Below are 14,701 nucleotides of genomic sequence, written 5' to 3'. Positions count from 1 at the left end.
GCCAAGAAGTTGACTCAGAAAAACCAGAGAAAAGCAGAAGTAGGAGACAAAGTAATAATGCTGAAAAGAAGTTTATTAGATAATCTTAGTTGCATATGTTTCAATGCTCAGACTGCATCTTACAAACACAAATCCAACAAGTCGTGTTATACCAAACTGCTCCACAACAACATCACATAAATTTCCATTCCCTCGTTTTTCTTATTCATGAAGACAAACAGCCTTTGAAACACGTTTACAAGATTAAACAACAATGGAAAAAGTTATATAATATAAATGACTAATCAATTAATGAATCAATGAAATGAGTATATAAATGGTTAAAATTATCGTTATAAATGATTATTCAATAAAAAATATTAAATGATGAATGAATGAAGAATAAATGAATATAAATGAAAGAAAGTGTTGCATTTGAGGATTCTTAGATCCTTCAGTTAGAACACACAACACACAAATAATACATCTTTTCATATGAATAAAGTGATAAATATGAGGTTTGTAAATGCAAAGAAAATGTAGCGCAAACGGTAGAAAATCTACAGTTTGTTTCAACTGCTTAAACACTCTTTTTTTTTCAAAGCTCTACACAAAAATCTAAAAATTGCACACAAAATGCAAAATGCTTCACATGTCTTTTAAAATGAAGGAGTAGACTGACGTTTTGCTTGCTGTGTGAAGAGTTTTGAAAAAGTGACAAGTGAAAAAGTATTGAGAAATATGTCCTAGCAATTGTGAAAAACATTTTCCACTCCAATATAGTGGGTGGCGCTATATCCACCTTTAAAGTTGATCTGTGTCTCACCATAAAACAAAAGAATATGATTGTCTTTGTTTAGCTTTGTTCACTAACTGCTGTTGGTGAGTTTATATTTTGGGTTCTGCACTTGGGTTCAGTAAACTTGCATGCAGTGGAGATTTATTACACATGCAAGTGATTTAGTCATCTTTATTATAGCCAATTCTTCAGTAGAAGCACCGTAGACAAACAAAATTTTTAAAGCAATTCCAAGTTTATATAATACCCATCTTTGGTTGGTTTTACTCTTGGGTATTTCAGGTCTGCTGCATCCTCTTCAGTTCAATTTCAGGAGCTGAATTGATTTCTGATGCAGTAATGGTGAATGGATTTTTAACTGAGGGCCAAGCAGAGCCACTGCAAAAGCCAAAACAACACATCTGTAAATGAAAACGCTACATTGAGAGGATACAAAAATCAAGTTCACACTTGTGAGTCACCTGCAGGATATCCAGCTCAATTTTCCCAGTGTCCTTCTTATCAAATGTTTTAAACATTTCTGTGTAGAGAACAGACAAAAATTGTTACAGTAAAGCATTATTCCAGATTACAATAATGCATTTACGTTATTATAAAACATTAAATATCTTCAGTAAAACTTACTGAACAGCAATTCCAGGTGAATCAGACAGCCAACAAAGGAATCAAAGTCAACGGCGTACTGCTGGTTGGCATAACGTGAGATTACCACCTGAAGTACCTCATTGTTCAGCTGGAACCCTGTAGAGAAAAGCACAAACAAACATTGGACTCCTTATTGGGATCAGTGTTTAGACTAAACATAAACTTTGCACACTGAAAAAACAGAACATGGAAGAAACCTTCAGCCACAATTGGATACCTTCCATGTGCCAAACACACAAGCCTTACACCGTTAAAATCATCCCAGTAATTGTACGGTGATTTACTGGGATTACTGTGTAAAAACGGGGCCATAGACTCATTACCTGCTTCGTTCACAGCATCTCTCATCTCATAGGAACTCATAGTGCCTGAGTTGTCTTTATCATGCTTCTTAAAAGCCTCCTGGGGAGATATAACAGATAATACACATTCAGTATTTAACTTCGGTAAATAAATTTAGTAATTTTATCAGAACTTAAAGCCAACAAAGTTGTTGCTTTCTTGTAGGGATGCGCAATAGTTAAACTGTACCATATTAGCTATTGTCTAATACTAGAGATTTTTCATTTAGCTTTAATTTACCCCAAGATATATATTTTACCAAATATTTCTGGATCTTTATCCACAGTATGTGAAACTCCACAAGGCCAAGTTTGCCGCTGCCATCTTTCTGGATGGATGTCAAGGGTTATAACAGGGTTATGGTGATTAATTTGGTTGAAAGGACTCTGTTGAGAATATTAATCCACAAATACAACATTCAGATAATCTGTGATTCAAATCCAAACTGGGTTTCCTGAACCCCTGGAGATTTGCCAGGGATCTGCAGGGGGTCGTGAGTTGGTGAAAGGCTAATAGTTCAATCATGAAAACGTAAAATTAAAAGAAATATTTAGAAAATTTAAACTAAATTGTAATTGAAATATTTACTTTCAATGGGACGTTTATGGTTAAATGGGTTCGGCTGATAAAAGGGTTTGTGAATCTCTGCATTAATCCTAGTGCTGTCAAAGATTAATCGCGATTAATTGCATCCAAAATATAAGTTTTTGTTTACATAATACATGTGTACTATGACTATTTATTATGCAAATATAAATACAAACATATATTGTATATTTTGAAAATATTTTACATGTATATACATTAACAGTAGATTTTTTATTTAGAAATATATTTAATATGTTAAAATAAGATATTATCTTAAATATATGCATACATGTATTTGTAAATTAAATATGCATAATAAATATACACAGTATACACACATATGTTGTGTAAACAATTTTATTTTTATTTTGGATGCAATTCATTCTTGATTAATCGTTTGATGAATCCATAATCCATAATTCATGTAGTAATCTTACATATAGGTGTTCCTGTGGCTCAGTGGTAGGGCACTGTGTTCAAAGGTCATGGGTTCAATTCCCAGGGAACAAAAAATGTATAGTTTGAATGCGCTGTAAGTCGCTTAAAATATAGATAGGATAAAAGCTTCTACTTAATGCATAAATATAAATATTATCCAGTGAGGTAAGGATACATCTAGCAGGCTGATAATGTGGCGACAGGTTTCCATACTAAATCCATCCATCTTCACATCAGTGCCTGTGTGAAATATGGCAAAACATTTTAAGCACAGAATTTCAATTTCAAGGAGCTTTCTTTTCTTTTATATATATAAACAGGTATAAATAAAACTGAGAAAGTTTGTATTCCTACGTTTTGACAAAGCAACGTCTAGGACCTGCTTTAGTTCAAACACAGACACCTCTGAGTCCTGCAGAGTGAAGACAAGACCATTTGTGACCATATTTATCATCACCTCAAACTGAAATTAACCAGCATTTAGATTAAAAATTACTTACGTTTCCGGCAATCTGACTGAAAAATTCTTTGAACTCTGGCTTCAAATCACTCTCAGATATGTATTGCTGGGAAAAAATAAAATAATAATATTTTTAAACTGTATGTGGATCTTATTCTGTTTTATGTCTGAATTTACATAAAAGTATTTTACACTATGTGTGTAAATGATCAAATCACCTTTTTCACATCTGCATTAATCTCTGAATTCATCAGGCTGCAGCGACGAGAGTCAGAAACATCCATCATGCATTTGGGCACAAATACAAGAATATTCAGTGTACAGTCATGATTTATTGTTCAGACAAAGAGATGTTTTAGTGTAACGATCCACTCTAGGCAGAACAGAACCTGCTCAACAGCATCGTCATGTGGTCTAAAACTTTACCAATATTATTTCCTTTTTTATACCATATTATACCCTTTTTTAAGTTGAAATATGCTAAAAAGACTTGTGACAAACCTGGCAGCAACCTCTTTCTCTGTGAACACACGCAGTACGAAGCTTCCATTGCGATTAGGCTCAAAGGTGGAGGGGATGATGATGTATTCACCTGTAGGCAGTTTGAAGCGCTCGCTCACCTCTCGCGTGCTGCTGAAACTTTTGCACCCAGCAATGGGCTGCAGACGCAGCAGGACATCAGGACCGAGATTAATGTTATTGCGACCCCTGAACTGCACAACACAAACACAGATGGATGAAATGGCATATTAAAACTTACAACAGTTGTTTTGTATGAATATATCATAAGTAGCTCTCAAGGGGACATGGTGATGAAAAAAAAACAATTATTTAAATGCTTTTGTGTTTAAACAGGTAAAACTGTTATCTTTTAAAAGTATAGTGTTCCAAATGAGAAACCAGACATTCTCTCTATTAACATTCGCCTTCCCTGGAGAAACTTTAGGGGCTTCTTAGCATCGTTAAAACAAAATAACAAATGGTTACATTGGTGGTGTCCATCTACTCTCATGTACAAACCATTCAGATGTCATACCTGATCTGGAACCTGCAACACACACACACACAAACACAAAATAAATTATAATATTGTCATTCAGTTTTCAATGTTAATGTTATTTAACCACAAAATGTAACTACAAAAAAGTTAATTAGTTGTTATATTGATAGTTGTATCAGAGGAAAGTGTGTTCAAAAAAGTCTCCCATAGATACTTTGTAAAATTTCAAATCATAGTTTGAAATATAATGATTCATCTTCGAGCTTGTTGCTTTAGTTCATGACTCTATACTTATTTTATTTATTTTTTAATCCTTGGACAAATTGGAGAATATTAATGGGGGAAAAAAAACATATCTGGAACTAAAAGAGACTCTGGCATTTTTGTGTCCACCCCCTTTTTCGAACTCCATTTCCCATCCTGCCCCATTCCTGGGACTGATTGCACACACACACACACACACACACGTCTGGCATTTACTAGCGTTTTCCTAGTTTTTGTTCTTCCCTGTTTGACTTTGGATTGTTTATACCGACTGTGATTCTCTGCTGCCTGCCCCGGCCTTTGCTTGTTACTGTTTCTGATTTTGGATATCCCTTGACACCTGACACTGTCCTTTGATCATTGCCTGTTTGGCCATTCTTGATAAACTATAGTATTTGGATCCATACGTCCCTGACTCCTCGTTACAAGTACTAACAATATTACTGATTGTATTTAGCCAGTTACCTTATAGATACTGAAGCCAATGGTGTTCGGGGTTTTTCCGAAACGCCTGACTTTGCGAAAATCTTTCTGCATCAGACCCACTAGGACTGTGCAGCCATCTTTTCCATCATAAGGATCATCATCTTCTTCATCCAGCTTGAACACAAACCGAGGGTTTGAGCAGAATGAATCTGGAGAGGAGGAAACAAACGGTCAGATGGTAGTTAAAAACTGTTTTTAATCAAGTGCAATGTGGTTAATTTAACTTACCTGGATTGTTCCTACAACCCCCTGCGGTGGATCCCACCCTCCAGTCACCTTGAAACTGGTTGTATTTCCAGCAGCTTGCAGTGTCACTTGAAAGAGCTTCTGGAGTCTGATTACAGATCTCCAAAACGGAGAAGTGCTGTATGAAGTCTGAAAACGCCATCCTGACAGGACGAGGAGGTTTGTCATTTTTTGGTTACACTTTATTTCGATAGTCCACTTTAGACATTCTGCTGACTATAAGTAACTTTGCAACTACATGTCAACTACATATCAACTAAATGTCAGAAATTTGCAACTACATGTCTACTAACTCTCAGAGTAGACTGTTAGGGTAAGTTTAGGGTTAGTGTTAGGGGTAGGTTTAGACTTAGTATAAGTTGACAATAAGTTGACAAAGAAAGTGTTAGAAGATATTAAGCAGACAGACTACTAATACTCTACTAACTGCTAGTTGACATGTAGTTGCAAAGTTACTTACTGCTAGTAGAATGTCTAAAGTGGACTATCAAAATAAAGTGTTACCCATTTTTTATATTGTTGAGACCTTGAGGCTTAAAAGCTTGAATTCTCTTACCAGAACTCCCCATCTTCAGCTGAATAAACCAATTTAGCTTTCTCCTCTGGTTGGACACTGTTCCACTCTTTGGAACTGACAAAGACATTGGAAATTTTTGACAGGACTCTCAAGACTGATTGTTAAAGGAGTAAGATCTGTTTATTGAAACTCACTTGTCACTCCAAGGGCCCGTCCACTCCACCTGACCCCACGGGTTCCTGATACGCACCAGCTGAACCAGACGGCCGTTGGAATGAACCTATAGATAAGGTGACAGCCATTAGAGGTCCTTCAGTTTTTCCTATCAAATCCATATTTCTGTGTCTGTTGCATTTTCTTACCTCCTTTGCGCCTGTGACGGAGTAGGCATGAAGCTTCACCAGCTTCAGATTCGTTTTCGACTCCATCTCCTGCGAACTTGCCTTTTAGATATTTTTAATGATAAAAAACATTAGGAAAATCAGAATTAAATGTGCATTGATAGTAAAAAAAAATGTTTTTTTATTTGATATATTTTCATTAGAGATGATGCACAACACATAGGCTATTGTATCGACCATCAGTGTCTGCTGTAGGTGCAAAATTTTGAGGAAACTTATCCAAGTTGTAGGCTAGTCAATATTGTGCAGTTGTATCTGACATAAAGGATCTGCGAATGGAAATGTCACCACAAACACTGAAGTGATTGAAAAGTAATAATCAGCAATATGTGTTCACACAAATTACTTTATTTGAATGTTTCATTGATGCGACTTGGCACTGAGTTGTTAAAAAATAAATGCATACTAGTGATATCATTACTTGATAATGCCAGGAACCAATGAATCTGGTTTTTGAACTGGAGACGAATTGACCGAAAGGAACCAGTTTGTGGAAGTGAATCGGACTTTGCATCACTAATGCAGACTCAGAGTCAGTGAACCACAGAAACAGGTATTTATTTGCAGCATGGCAGGAAACAGGTGAGTATGCTGAGCAAATAACAGTACACAAGGCTTGAAGAAATTAATAATAGAATGTCCTTTCCTTACAAATGCGGGAAATTGTGGATTAAATGGAGCAGTTAGAGCACACACCTCGCTAGCAGGTAAGTACTGGGTTAACACACACTCTGAGGACTTGGAGCCATGAGGGAAACAAGAACTGGAGTTGCAGGAGCATAACAAAGATACAAGTAAGTAGTCCACAACATCAACAAATGAGACCAGACAGGAAACTGATGCAAGGTGTGTGCTAAATCATGTTATAAAGCACTCTCAGGAGCATGCCAAGCCATCCGCTGGTGATATAATCTCAACTATAAAGCCATGTTGTCCGATCAGAAGCATGAAAGTTTCCTGTATGTCACCACAACCTCACTGGCTCTGACATTACAAGCCAAAATACTGGTTTCGCTGTCTACATGATAATGCAATCAGAGTTGGTTATCGTGTGCACGTTTCAGTACATTGAAGGAACAAATTAGTAAATCGTGCACACTGATGAAACTGATGTGTGAATGGAATGTCATTCCCTGTATGAACAGCTCATATTTGTACTTACCAGTAAAGCCAGTAATTTTACGGCAATTTACTGGTAATACTTTGTGAAAGGGGCTAGATAGTCTATTTGCAATGCTGCCTCATTTGTTTCCATAGTAGAGAAGAAGATCCGACGGGTTCGGTCGGGTATGGGCTTAATTTATATCATCTTACATGGGCTCGGGCCAGGTTCGGGCTTGCGCTCCGGTTTGTGAGGTAAACAATGAGCTGTCATGTGATATGTTTTGATTAGCGCGAGAAAGATACGAAAATGGATGCTGAGTAGGTGTAACAGAGGCTTGCCTCAGGCGATTACGTTTTGGTTGCACCAGCAACTAAAGCAAAGTCTGAGGTGTTGAAAAGTTTTGACCATGTTTATAATGAGAATAATGAGTGAATAATGACGCACCATCAGTGAGCGCAGGAATTCGCTGAAGCCATCTACAGTGGATTCAATAATTCTCCTCCTCAAAAAGTATTTACGCTAATGTTGGCATTATTCTTTAATTAAATGTCAGCTGCTAGTAGCGAAGCAAATCCGGAGGAGCCTTTATCTTAATTTCGTTATTGCCAAATACCTATCTTAATTTAATTTGTTTAAAAAGACTCGTTTTTATTGGTGCGTTGGTTTATTTATAGGCTAAATGAGCCTATGTATGTTTAGAGTGCTGCGATGTTAAGATTATTTTATTTCTTTATTCCAACTTCCAAGTGGTCTAGTCTAAGTTAGTTATGAATTAATTGTTAAAACATGTATAAATTACTCATTCTTGACAAAAGGCAAAAGAGCTGTGTGTGTGCGCACATTTGAATAATGTCGGGCTGTAAACGGGTTCTGTATTTTAAAAAACTGTCAATCAAAATGTACTGTCGGGCTTGGGTGCTGTCGGGCTTAACTTTTAAGGCCCGATTACAGCTCTACTCCATAGCAACCCTTGTTCATTTCCTTGACCACTAATTACCCAGACCCGTTCCTTGTCTGCCCTGGTTAACTTGTGTATATATACCCCTATGTTTCCCTTGTTTAGTATTCAATTGTTGCTCTGCTGTAGATGCCCTTGTCTCGGATTTCCTGGTTTTCTTCTGCACTGTGATCCTGTGTACCAGTGTCTTTTTACTCTAAGTCCTATTAAGCATTATATATTTATACACAATTTTTTTCTTGCCTTAGAGAAATAAATGATGTAAAAAGAAAGCCAAGCAAAGTAAAATGGGACTCACAGAAATGAAGCAGCCCATTAATGATCTTTGAGTCAGTGCTTTCTGCATGAGCTTAAACAGGTGTGAGGAATCTTTTTTCAGATCATAGGTTTCAGCGATGCCTCCAGTGAAATCCTCAAAACCCTCATTGGTCAGGCCTCCTGTCAGAGCTTCATATGAGCCATTTACCCTTCAAAGTACAGGAGAAATAAGCAGCAGTGGTTGGTATGTCATGGATATGTGACATGTTGAATGAACGTTGTGTGTATTCTAGGCTGTGGTTTCTGGTTTGGCACAGTGTTTATACCAAACATTTCAGATGACTCCATAGTTTTTGTTACAGTTCAGGTAAATAGTAGCAGGTAATTTATGAATAAACACACACTTACTTTGCATAGGCCTTTTCCAACAGGGCGCTCCAGAACTCAGAGCCCTCTGCTGAATGAACAAACAACAGTCTCCCATTTTTAGTGGGCAGCCGGTCGTCAATGACAACATCCACCCATTCACCACACTGCCAGAGCTAAAGAGATGTGAATAGCAACAATCACTCTGACACCATCCATTTCATTTATTATTGGAATAATAAGGTTATAAATACTCAAATGAGGTCCAACCTTCCGAGATTACCAGTGAAAATAATCAATTTATTTCTTTTTTCTAATGTGAAATGACTTTTTACAATTATAAAATATATTATTAACTAATAATTTGAGTGTAAATTTTATTACAATATAATTATTTAGATGATTTTAAGTTATGCCTAAAATGTTGTAAGGTTTAAATCAGATTTTATTTATTTATTTTTTAAATATTTGATTACTTTAGTGGTTTTCAGACATTTTTATCCCACTGCATGTTTATACCTGAAAGTGAAAGATGCCGGCATAGTTCTCTGTAAAACTCTGTCCATGTGGAACTACACGTTTCAGAAAGTCAGTTTCCATAGTCAAAGATGCAATAGCCGCCATCAACCAACAATCACCTGCAAATGAATCAAATATCAAGATACTTCTGTGATAAGATTATTATTTTATGCAAATTGACCTTCAGTGCAGTTATTACAGATATAGTCTTCCAGGATCAACCTGGGCTTCACTGTTTTGCTCAAGGAGAATTTTGAGTGTATGTTTCTTGCTCAGTGGTGATGATCCATGGATTAACCTACAACCTTCAAATTTAGGTCTTCAGTCATTCCCAAGTCTCATAATATATTTTTCCAAGCGCACTTAGTAGTGTGAAGTAACTTTTGAGGTAACAATTGTTAAAGATAGCATCATGATTATTGTTGCTCATACTTTGTTCTTAACCACTTACCACTGAAATTTGGATGTACAGTATTTTACTCCACACCATTTGTGTGTGATTCCAAAAGGAAGTTTTGCAGGAAGTTTTGATGCTAAAGAGCCACCATTTTGTTTGTTTTTTGTTTTAATACCTTTTTATTCCAAATGAATAAATGTATGAAAAAAATATTTAAATTATGTTCAGTCTATTTCTGTCAGATCTACATGAATCACGGAAACTAGATCCCAGAACCTGAACCCAGAGAATGTCTCGGTTACGTATGGCAACCCTCATTCCCTGAAGGAGGGAACGGAGACAAATCAGGGATATCGCTTTGATAGACCAATCTTCTTCGAATGTAAACTAAGTAAGCCAATGCACATTGGCATGCAATTATTGGATTCAGCTGCAGCTGATCACATCCTGAGCATAAAAAGGCAGCAGGTGCATGTATACCAGGTTTTCGCTTCAGAGCCGAGCCGGTGACCTGGCCGCTCATCGGTTCAACAGCGGCCGCGATGTCTCCGTTCCCTCCTTCAGGAAACAAGGGTTACCATACGCAACCAAGATGTTCCCTTTCAGTCCATCACTCTTGATGTCACATTGGATGACAGACGAATTGGGATTCCTACCAAAGCGCCATGGATGCTGCCCTTTCCATTGGCCTCTGCGAGCCACCTGAGCTCCTTTTCGGTGTAGGCCGGGGCTCACAACAACAAGTTCCATTCACCGTTTTAACAAGCAATACTAACTGGGACTGGTATCCTCCTGATAGAACACAGGAGGATACCGGCTCCAAATGAAGGCTATGGAATCTAGCGAATGTGTTGGGGGTCACCCAGCCCACAGCTCTAAAACTATCTGTCTGCATCACCAAAGAGGTCAGTTTATGACAAAGGGGCATTAAAGAACCGATCTCTGTCTGCATCTGTCATATCATCCAGACACAGCCAGGACCACAAGTGTGGACATCGCACGACCCAGAGAACTCGCAGTGACCTTCTTCGCTCAGATCGCGAGATCAGCAGCAGTTTGGAGATCTTTCAGAACTTCCAGGTCGTGACCACCTTTGTGCAGGTCCTTCAGTGCCTTGGCCTGATGCACCTGCAGTAATGCTGTAACATGTAAGGAAGAGGCAGCTTCTCGTCAGGCCTTTTAAGCATTTCTGGACAGGCCAGATGAGTACCTACAGTCCCAGAAGGGGAAGCATGGTTCAACTACCACTGTAGTGCCATAACGGCAACACCAAAAGTTTCCAAGAGTGCGTTGAACTCGTAGCTCACTTAAAACACTTTTATGCTCATTTCGTTGTTGTCCGAAGTGAAAAGCTGGTATGCATTGCACCTGCTGCCTTTTTATACAGATTAGTCTATTGAAACAATATGCCCAATTTGTCGGGCATCAGACATGATGTCAAGAGTTACCAACTGAAAGGGAACTCCCCCATCCCTTATCTGAGATTATAATAGTTTAGAGTGAGGAGTTGGGGTGATGATGAATGCCAGAAAACTGTTGGGGGACAGAGGTGATTTGGCTATATGAATGTATGTACATACAGTATGTGTGTGTACAAATATATGCAGTACAGACCAAAATTTTGGACACACCTTCTCATTCAAAGAGTTTTCTTTATTTTCATGACTATGAAAATTGTGGAGTCATACTGAAGGCATCAAGGGCTATTTGACCAAGAAGGAGAGTGATGGGGTGCTGCGCCAGATGACCTGGCCTCCACAGTCACCGGACCTGAACCCAATCGAGATGGTTTAGGGCTGAGCTGGACCGCAGACAGAAGGCAAAAGGGCCAACAAGTGCTAAGCATCTCTCGGGGAACTCCTTCAAGACTGTTGGAAGACCATTTCAGGTGACTACCTCTTGAAGCTCATCAAGAGAATGCCAAAATTAGTAATCAAAGCAAAAGGTGGCTACTTTGAAGAACCTAGAATATGACATATTTTCAGTTGTTTCACACTTTTTTGTTATGTATATAATTCAATATATAATTCCACATGTGTTAATTCATAGTTTTGATGCCTTCAGTGTGAATCTACAATTTTCATAGTCATGAAAGTAAAGAAAACTCTTTGAATGAGAAGGTGTGTCCAAACTTTTGGTCTGTACTGTATATATATATATATATATATATATATATATATATATATATATATATATATATATATATAAGTATGTCTATTCAGTACACACACACACACACACACACACACATTTTATATATAATATAAAATAAAGAATATACATATATAGATGTAAATACATGTAAATATTTGCAAAATATATACTGAATGTGTGTCTCATGCTAGTTGATTAACTAGACAACCTCCACCTGTGCTGAATTGGTTTATATGATTGTGTTTCTCCCGAACATTGTTAACAAAACATAATTTGTCTGTTAACACCCAGACAACATCTTTCAGATCAAAAGGCTCTTTAAAGTTTTCTCACCTAAAGCTCCTTGGCAGATGTCTGTCCGTGTGGCTCCATCCACAATGAACTGAGGGTTTGAGCACAGCTCCTTTAAAAAGAGACAATGTGAGAACAATTATAGGTGGTAGTGTTATGTTACGTAATGGTACAACTGAATAACAAGAGGTTTTATTCACGCTTCACAAAATGCACATGTTAAAATTTAGCTATCAGAGTGTATCAAAGTATTGTAATGTTATTACAAATGTTGAAGGACACTGGTTAATGTGATGAAGTTTAGCAGGGCCATAGCAGTAACCCTAATGTTCTTTAATAAAGTTGCAGAGTGACTGAGAGCCTGCCTGTTTTTATTCATAGTGAAACTGTGTCAGAAGTGGCAGACTTGAATGCAAGATCTGAGCATTCACCCACGAGATGGACTATGGGGTATGGGTGAAAGTGAAACAAGAGTTGTCGGAGGAGATTGTAAATGGAAAGGGCTAGTGATTTTGGACACATGTGGCGGTGACAGATCCACACTGGGCTTCAAGAGATGAAATCAGAATGAGAGACACCATCACGCTACAAGCTGCTGAAACAGGCTTTATGTCTCCCTTCGCTCTGCACACTCAGCAGCATGGCACCGACATAACTGCACAAGTGCGGCCTGGTGTGATGCACTCTCGCAATGAAGTGAAGACACAGAATGTAAACAATCACAGTTGTTCCCAGGCCAGTAGTGAAATCACCAGAGACTTTGATATGTAATTCTACAATAATTCTACAAATCCTGTGATAATTAATTAATTAATAATTCATTACATTTAGTGCTTTTCTAGGCACTCAAAGCGCTTTACATAGGCGGGGTATCGTCTCATCCACCACCAATGTGCAGCATCCATCTGGATGATGGGATTCCAGCCATATTGCGCCAGAACGCTCACCACACTCCAGCTTACTGGTGGAGAGGAGACAGAGTGATGAAGCTAATCAGCAGATATGAAGATTGTTAGGAGGCCATGATGGTCAGAGGCAAATGGCCGAATTTAGCCAGGATGCTTGGGATTTTTACTGACCATAGAGAGTCAGAACCTCGGTTTAACGTCTCATCCGAAGGACGGCTGTGAATGGCCTGCTCCATTAGTCAACGTGAAATTGAAAATGGATAAATATGTGCATTATAAATATAATTTTTTTTTTAATTCAGTGTACACACATTAAAGATTTAATTGATTTCAAGTAGAATAAAATACAATAGAATAAATACACTACGAAAATAGATCATTTAAAATATGTATCAAGATCTAATTTAACTAGTGTTATCACAGAACAAAATATTTTTCATATTGTAATTATTGATTAATATTGAATTTAATTTAATACTGAATTAAATACATTCTTTTTAGCATATTTTAATATAAAAAAGGCTTCATATATATAAAAATATTAGCATGAAAAAACTACTATAAAATACTGTATTATTTTATTGATATTACTATTTTATATTGAATTAACCTCACTACTCTTTAATTAACCTTACTATTTTTACTATTACTATTAACTTTTTGCATATAAGTAATTGGGTAAAACCAAAGTCATTTTAAGGGTCTTAATACCTAAACTCCACCTGTGTGGAAGAAAGCAAACACTCACTGCAGTACCTTAGGTCTCTTCCATTGCACTCCTGCGCCCTTAGGGGACTGCGGTCCGAGTTCGTTGTATCCCAGAGAGCCTGAATCAGCAGGGAAGGTCGGGTCACAGAACAGGGTGTTTTTCGCCAGACACTCCTGCTTCAGGGTCTGGTAGTCTTGCTTGTTGTAGGGAATCGCCTTCTCATTTGTTCCCAGTCCTTCTCCTCTATCCAGCCTCCTAGAAAGAACCTTAGCAATATTAGACATGCTGCCCTGTAGTCGTACTCAAGTTCCTCTCAAGCTTGTGTAGTGTATGTGTTTGTGTGAGACTGATGCTGGTTTTTAAGTGAGAGCTGCTGTATGGTAAAGCAGTGAGGGGTGGAGTCAGGAACAGGGGCAGGAGTTGCTTTACATCAAATAAAAGAAATGTACTTTTTTTTTAAAGCAAGTTATACTTGATACACTATATATATATATATATATAGAGAGAGAGAGAGAGAGAGAGAGAGAGAGAGAGAGAGAGAAATCTGCTCCAAAATAGTGGCGTATATGGTTTTCTTTGCTTTTACTTTTTACAAAATTATTATTATTATTATTATTATTATTATTATTATTATCATCACAATTTTCATTTAGCAAATACGTCTCAGCAAGGGTTTATTTTCGGGGAAAAAGACAACAACAGCAAAGCATTTGCTGCATTATTCAGCATAATGCATCCCCCTCTGCAGGTATTTTGTTAAATAATTTTTTATTAAAACTATTTAATTAGTTTATATTTAAATATTTTATAATTTGTATTTATCTGCATTATAGATGGCTAAGTAAAACCATTAAATAAAACATATGAATAA

General features: G+C 37.3%; 1 protein-coding gene across 1 annotated transcript; it reads right to left on the bottom strand.

The window, feature by feature from the left end:
- Positions 1–52: 52 nt before the first annotated feature.
- Positions 53–14,165, bottom strand: LOC113039950 (calpain-2 catalytic subunit-like). Its single transcript, XM_026198128.1, has 21 exons — positions 13,878–14,165; positions 12,256–12,325; positions 9,372–9,490; positions 8,895–9,028; positions 8,527–8,695; positions 6,127–6,207; positions 5,959–6,044; positions 5,804–5,878; positions 5,230–5,390; positions 4,981–5,150; positions 4,288–4,299; positions 3,753–3,964; positions 3,470–3,506; positions 3,292–3,357; positions 3,146–3,203; positions 2,967–3,031; positions 2,025–2,093; positions 1,747–1,825; positions 1,403–1,519; positions 1,240–1,298; positions 53–1,156 (listed from the first exon to the last, which is right to left on the bottom strand). Exons 1-21 carry the CDS (start codon positions 14,112–14,114, stop codon positions 1,133–1,135), a joined length of 2,100 nt encoding a protein of 699 aa, XP_026053913.1. The 5' UTR covers positions 14,115–14,165; the 3' UTR covers positions 53–1,132.
- Between the last annotated feature and the right edge of the window lie 536 nt (positions 14,166–14,701).

Source organism: Carassius auratus, chromosome 22 (assembly GCF_003368295.1).
Source record: "Carassius auratus strain Wakin chromosome 22, ASM336829v1, whole genome shotgun sequence".
Classification (NCBI taxonomy): Eukaryota; Metazoa; Chordata; class Actinopteri; order Cypriniformes; family Cyprinidae; genus Carassius; species Carassius auratus.
The sequence above is the reverse complement of the archived record's forward strand: the minus strand, read 5'-3'. Positions and strand labels throughout refer to the sequence as shown.

Coding starts and splice junctions, on each gene's coding strand:
- LOC113039950 (XM_026198128.1), bottom strand. CDS start 14,114: ATGTCTAATATTGCTAAGGTTCTTTCTAGGAGGCTGGATAGAGGAGAA. Junction 12,326..13,877: donor TGCAATGGAAGAGACCTAAG/GTACTGCAGTGA, acceptor CTCTTTTTAAAG/GAGCTGTGCTCAAACCCTCA. Junction 5,391..5,803: donor GCTGAAGATGGGGAGTTCTG/GTAAGAGAATTC, acceptor TCGTCCTGTCAG/GATGGCGTTTTCAGACTTCA.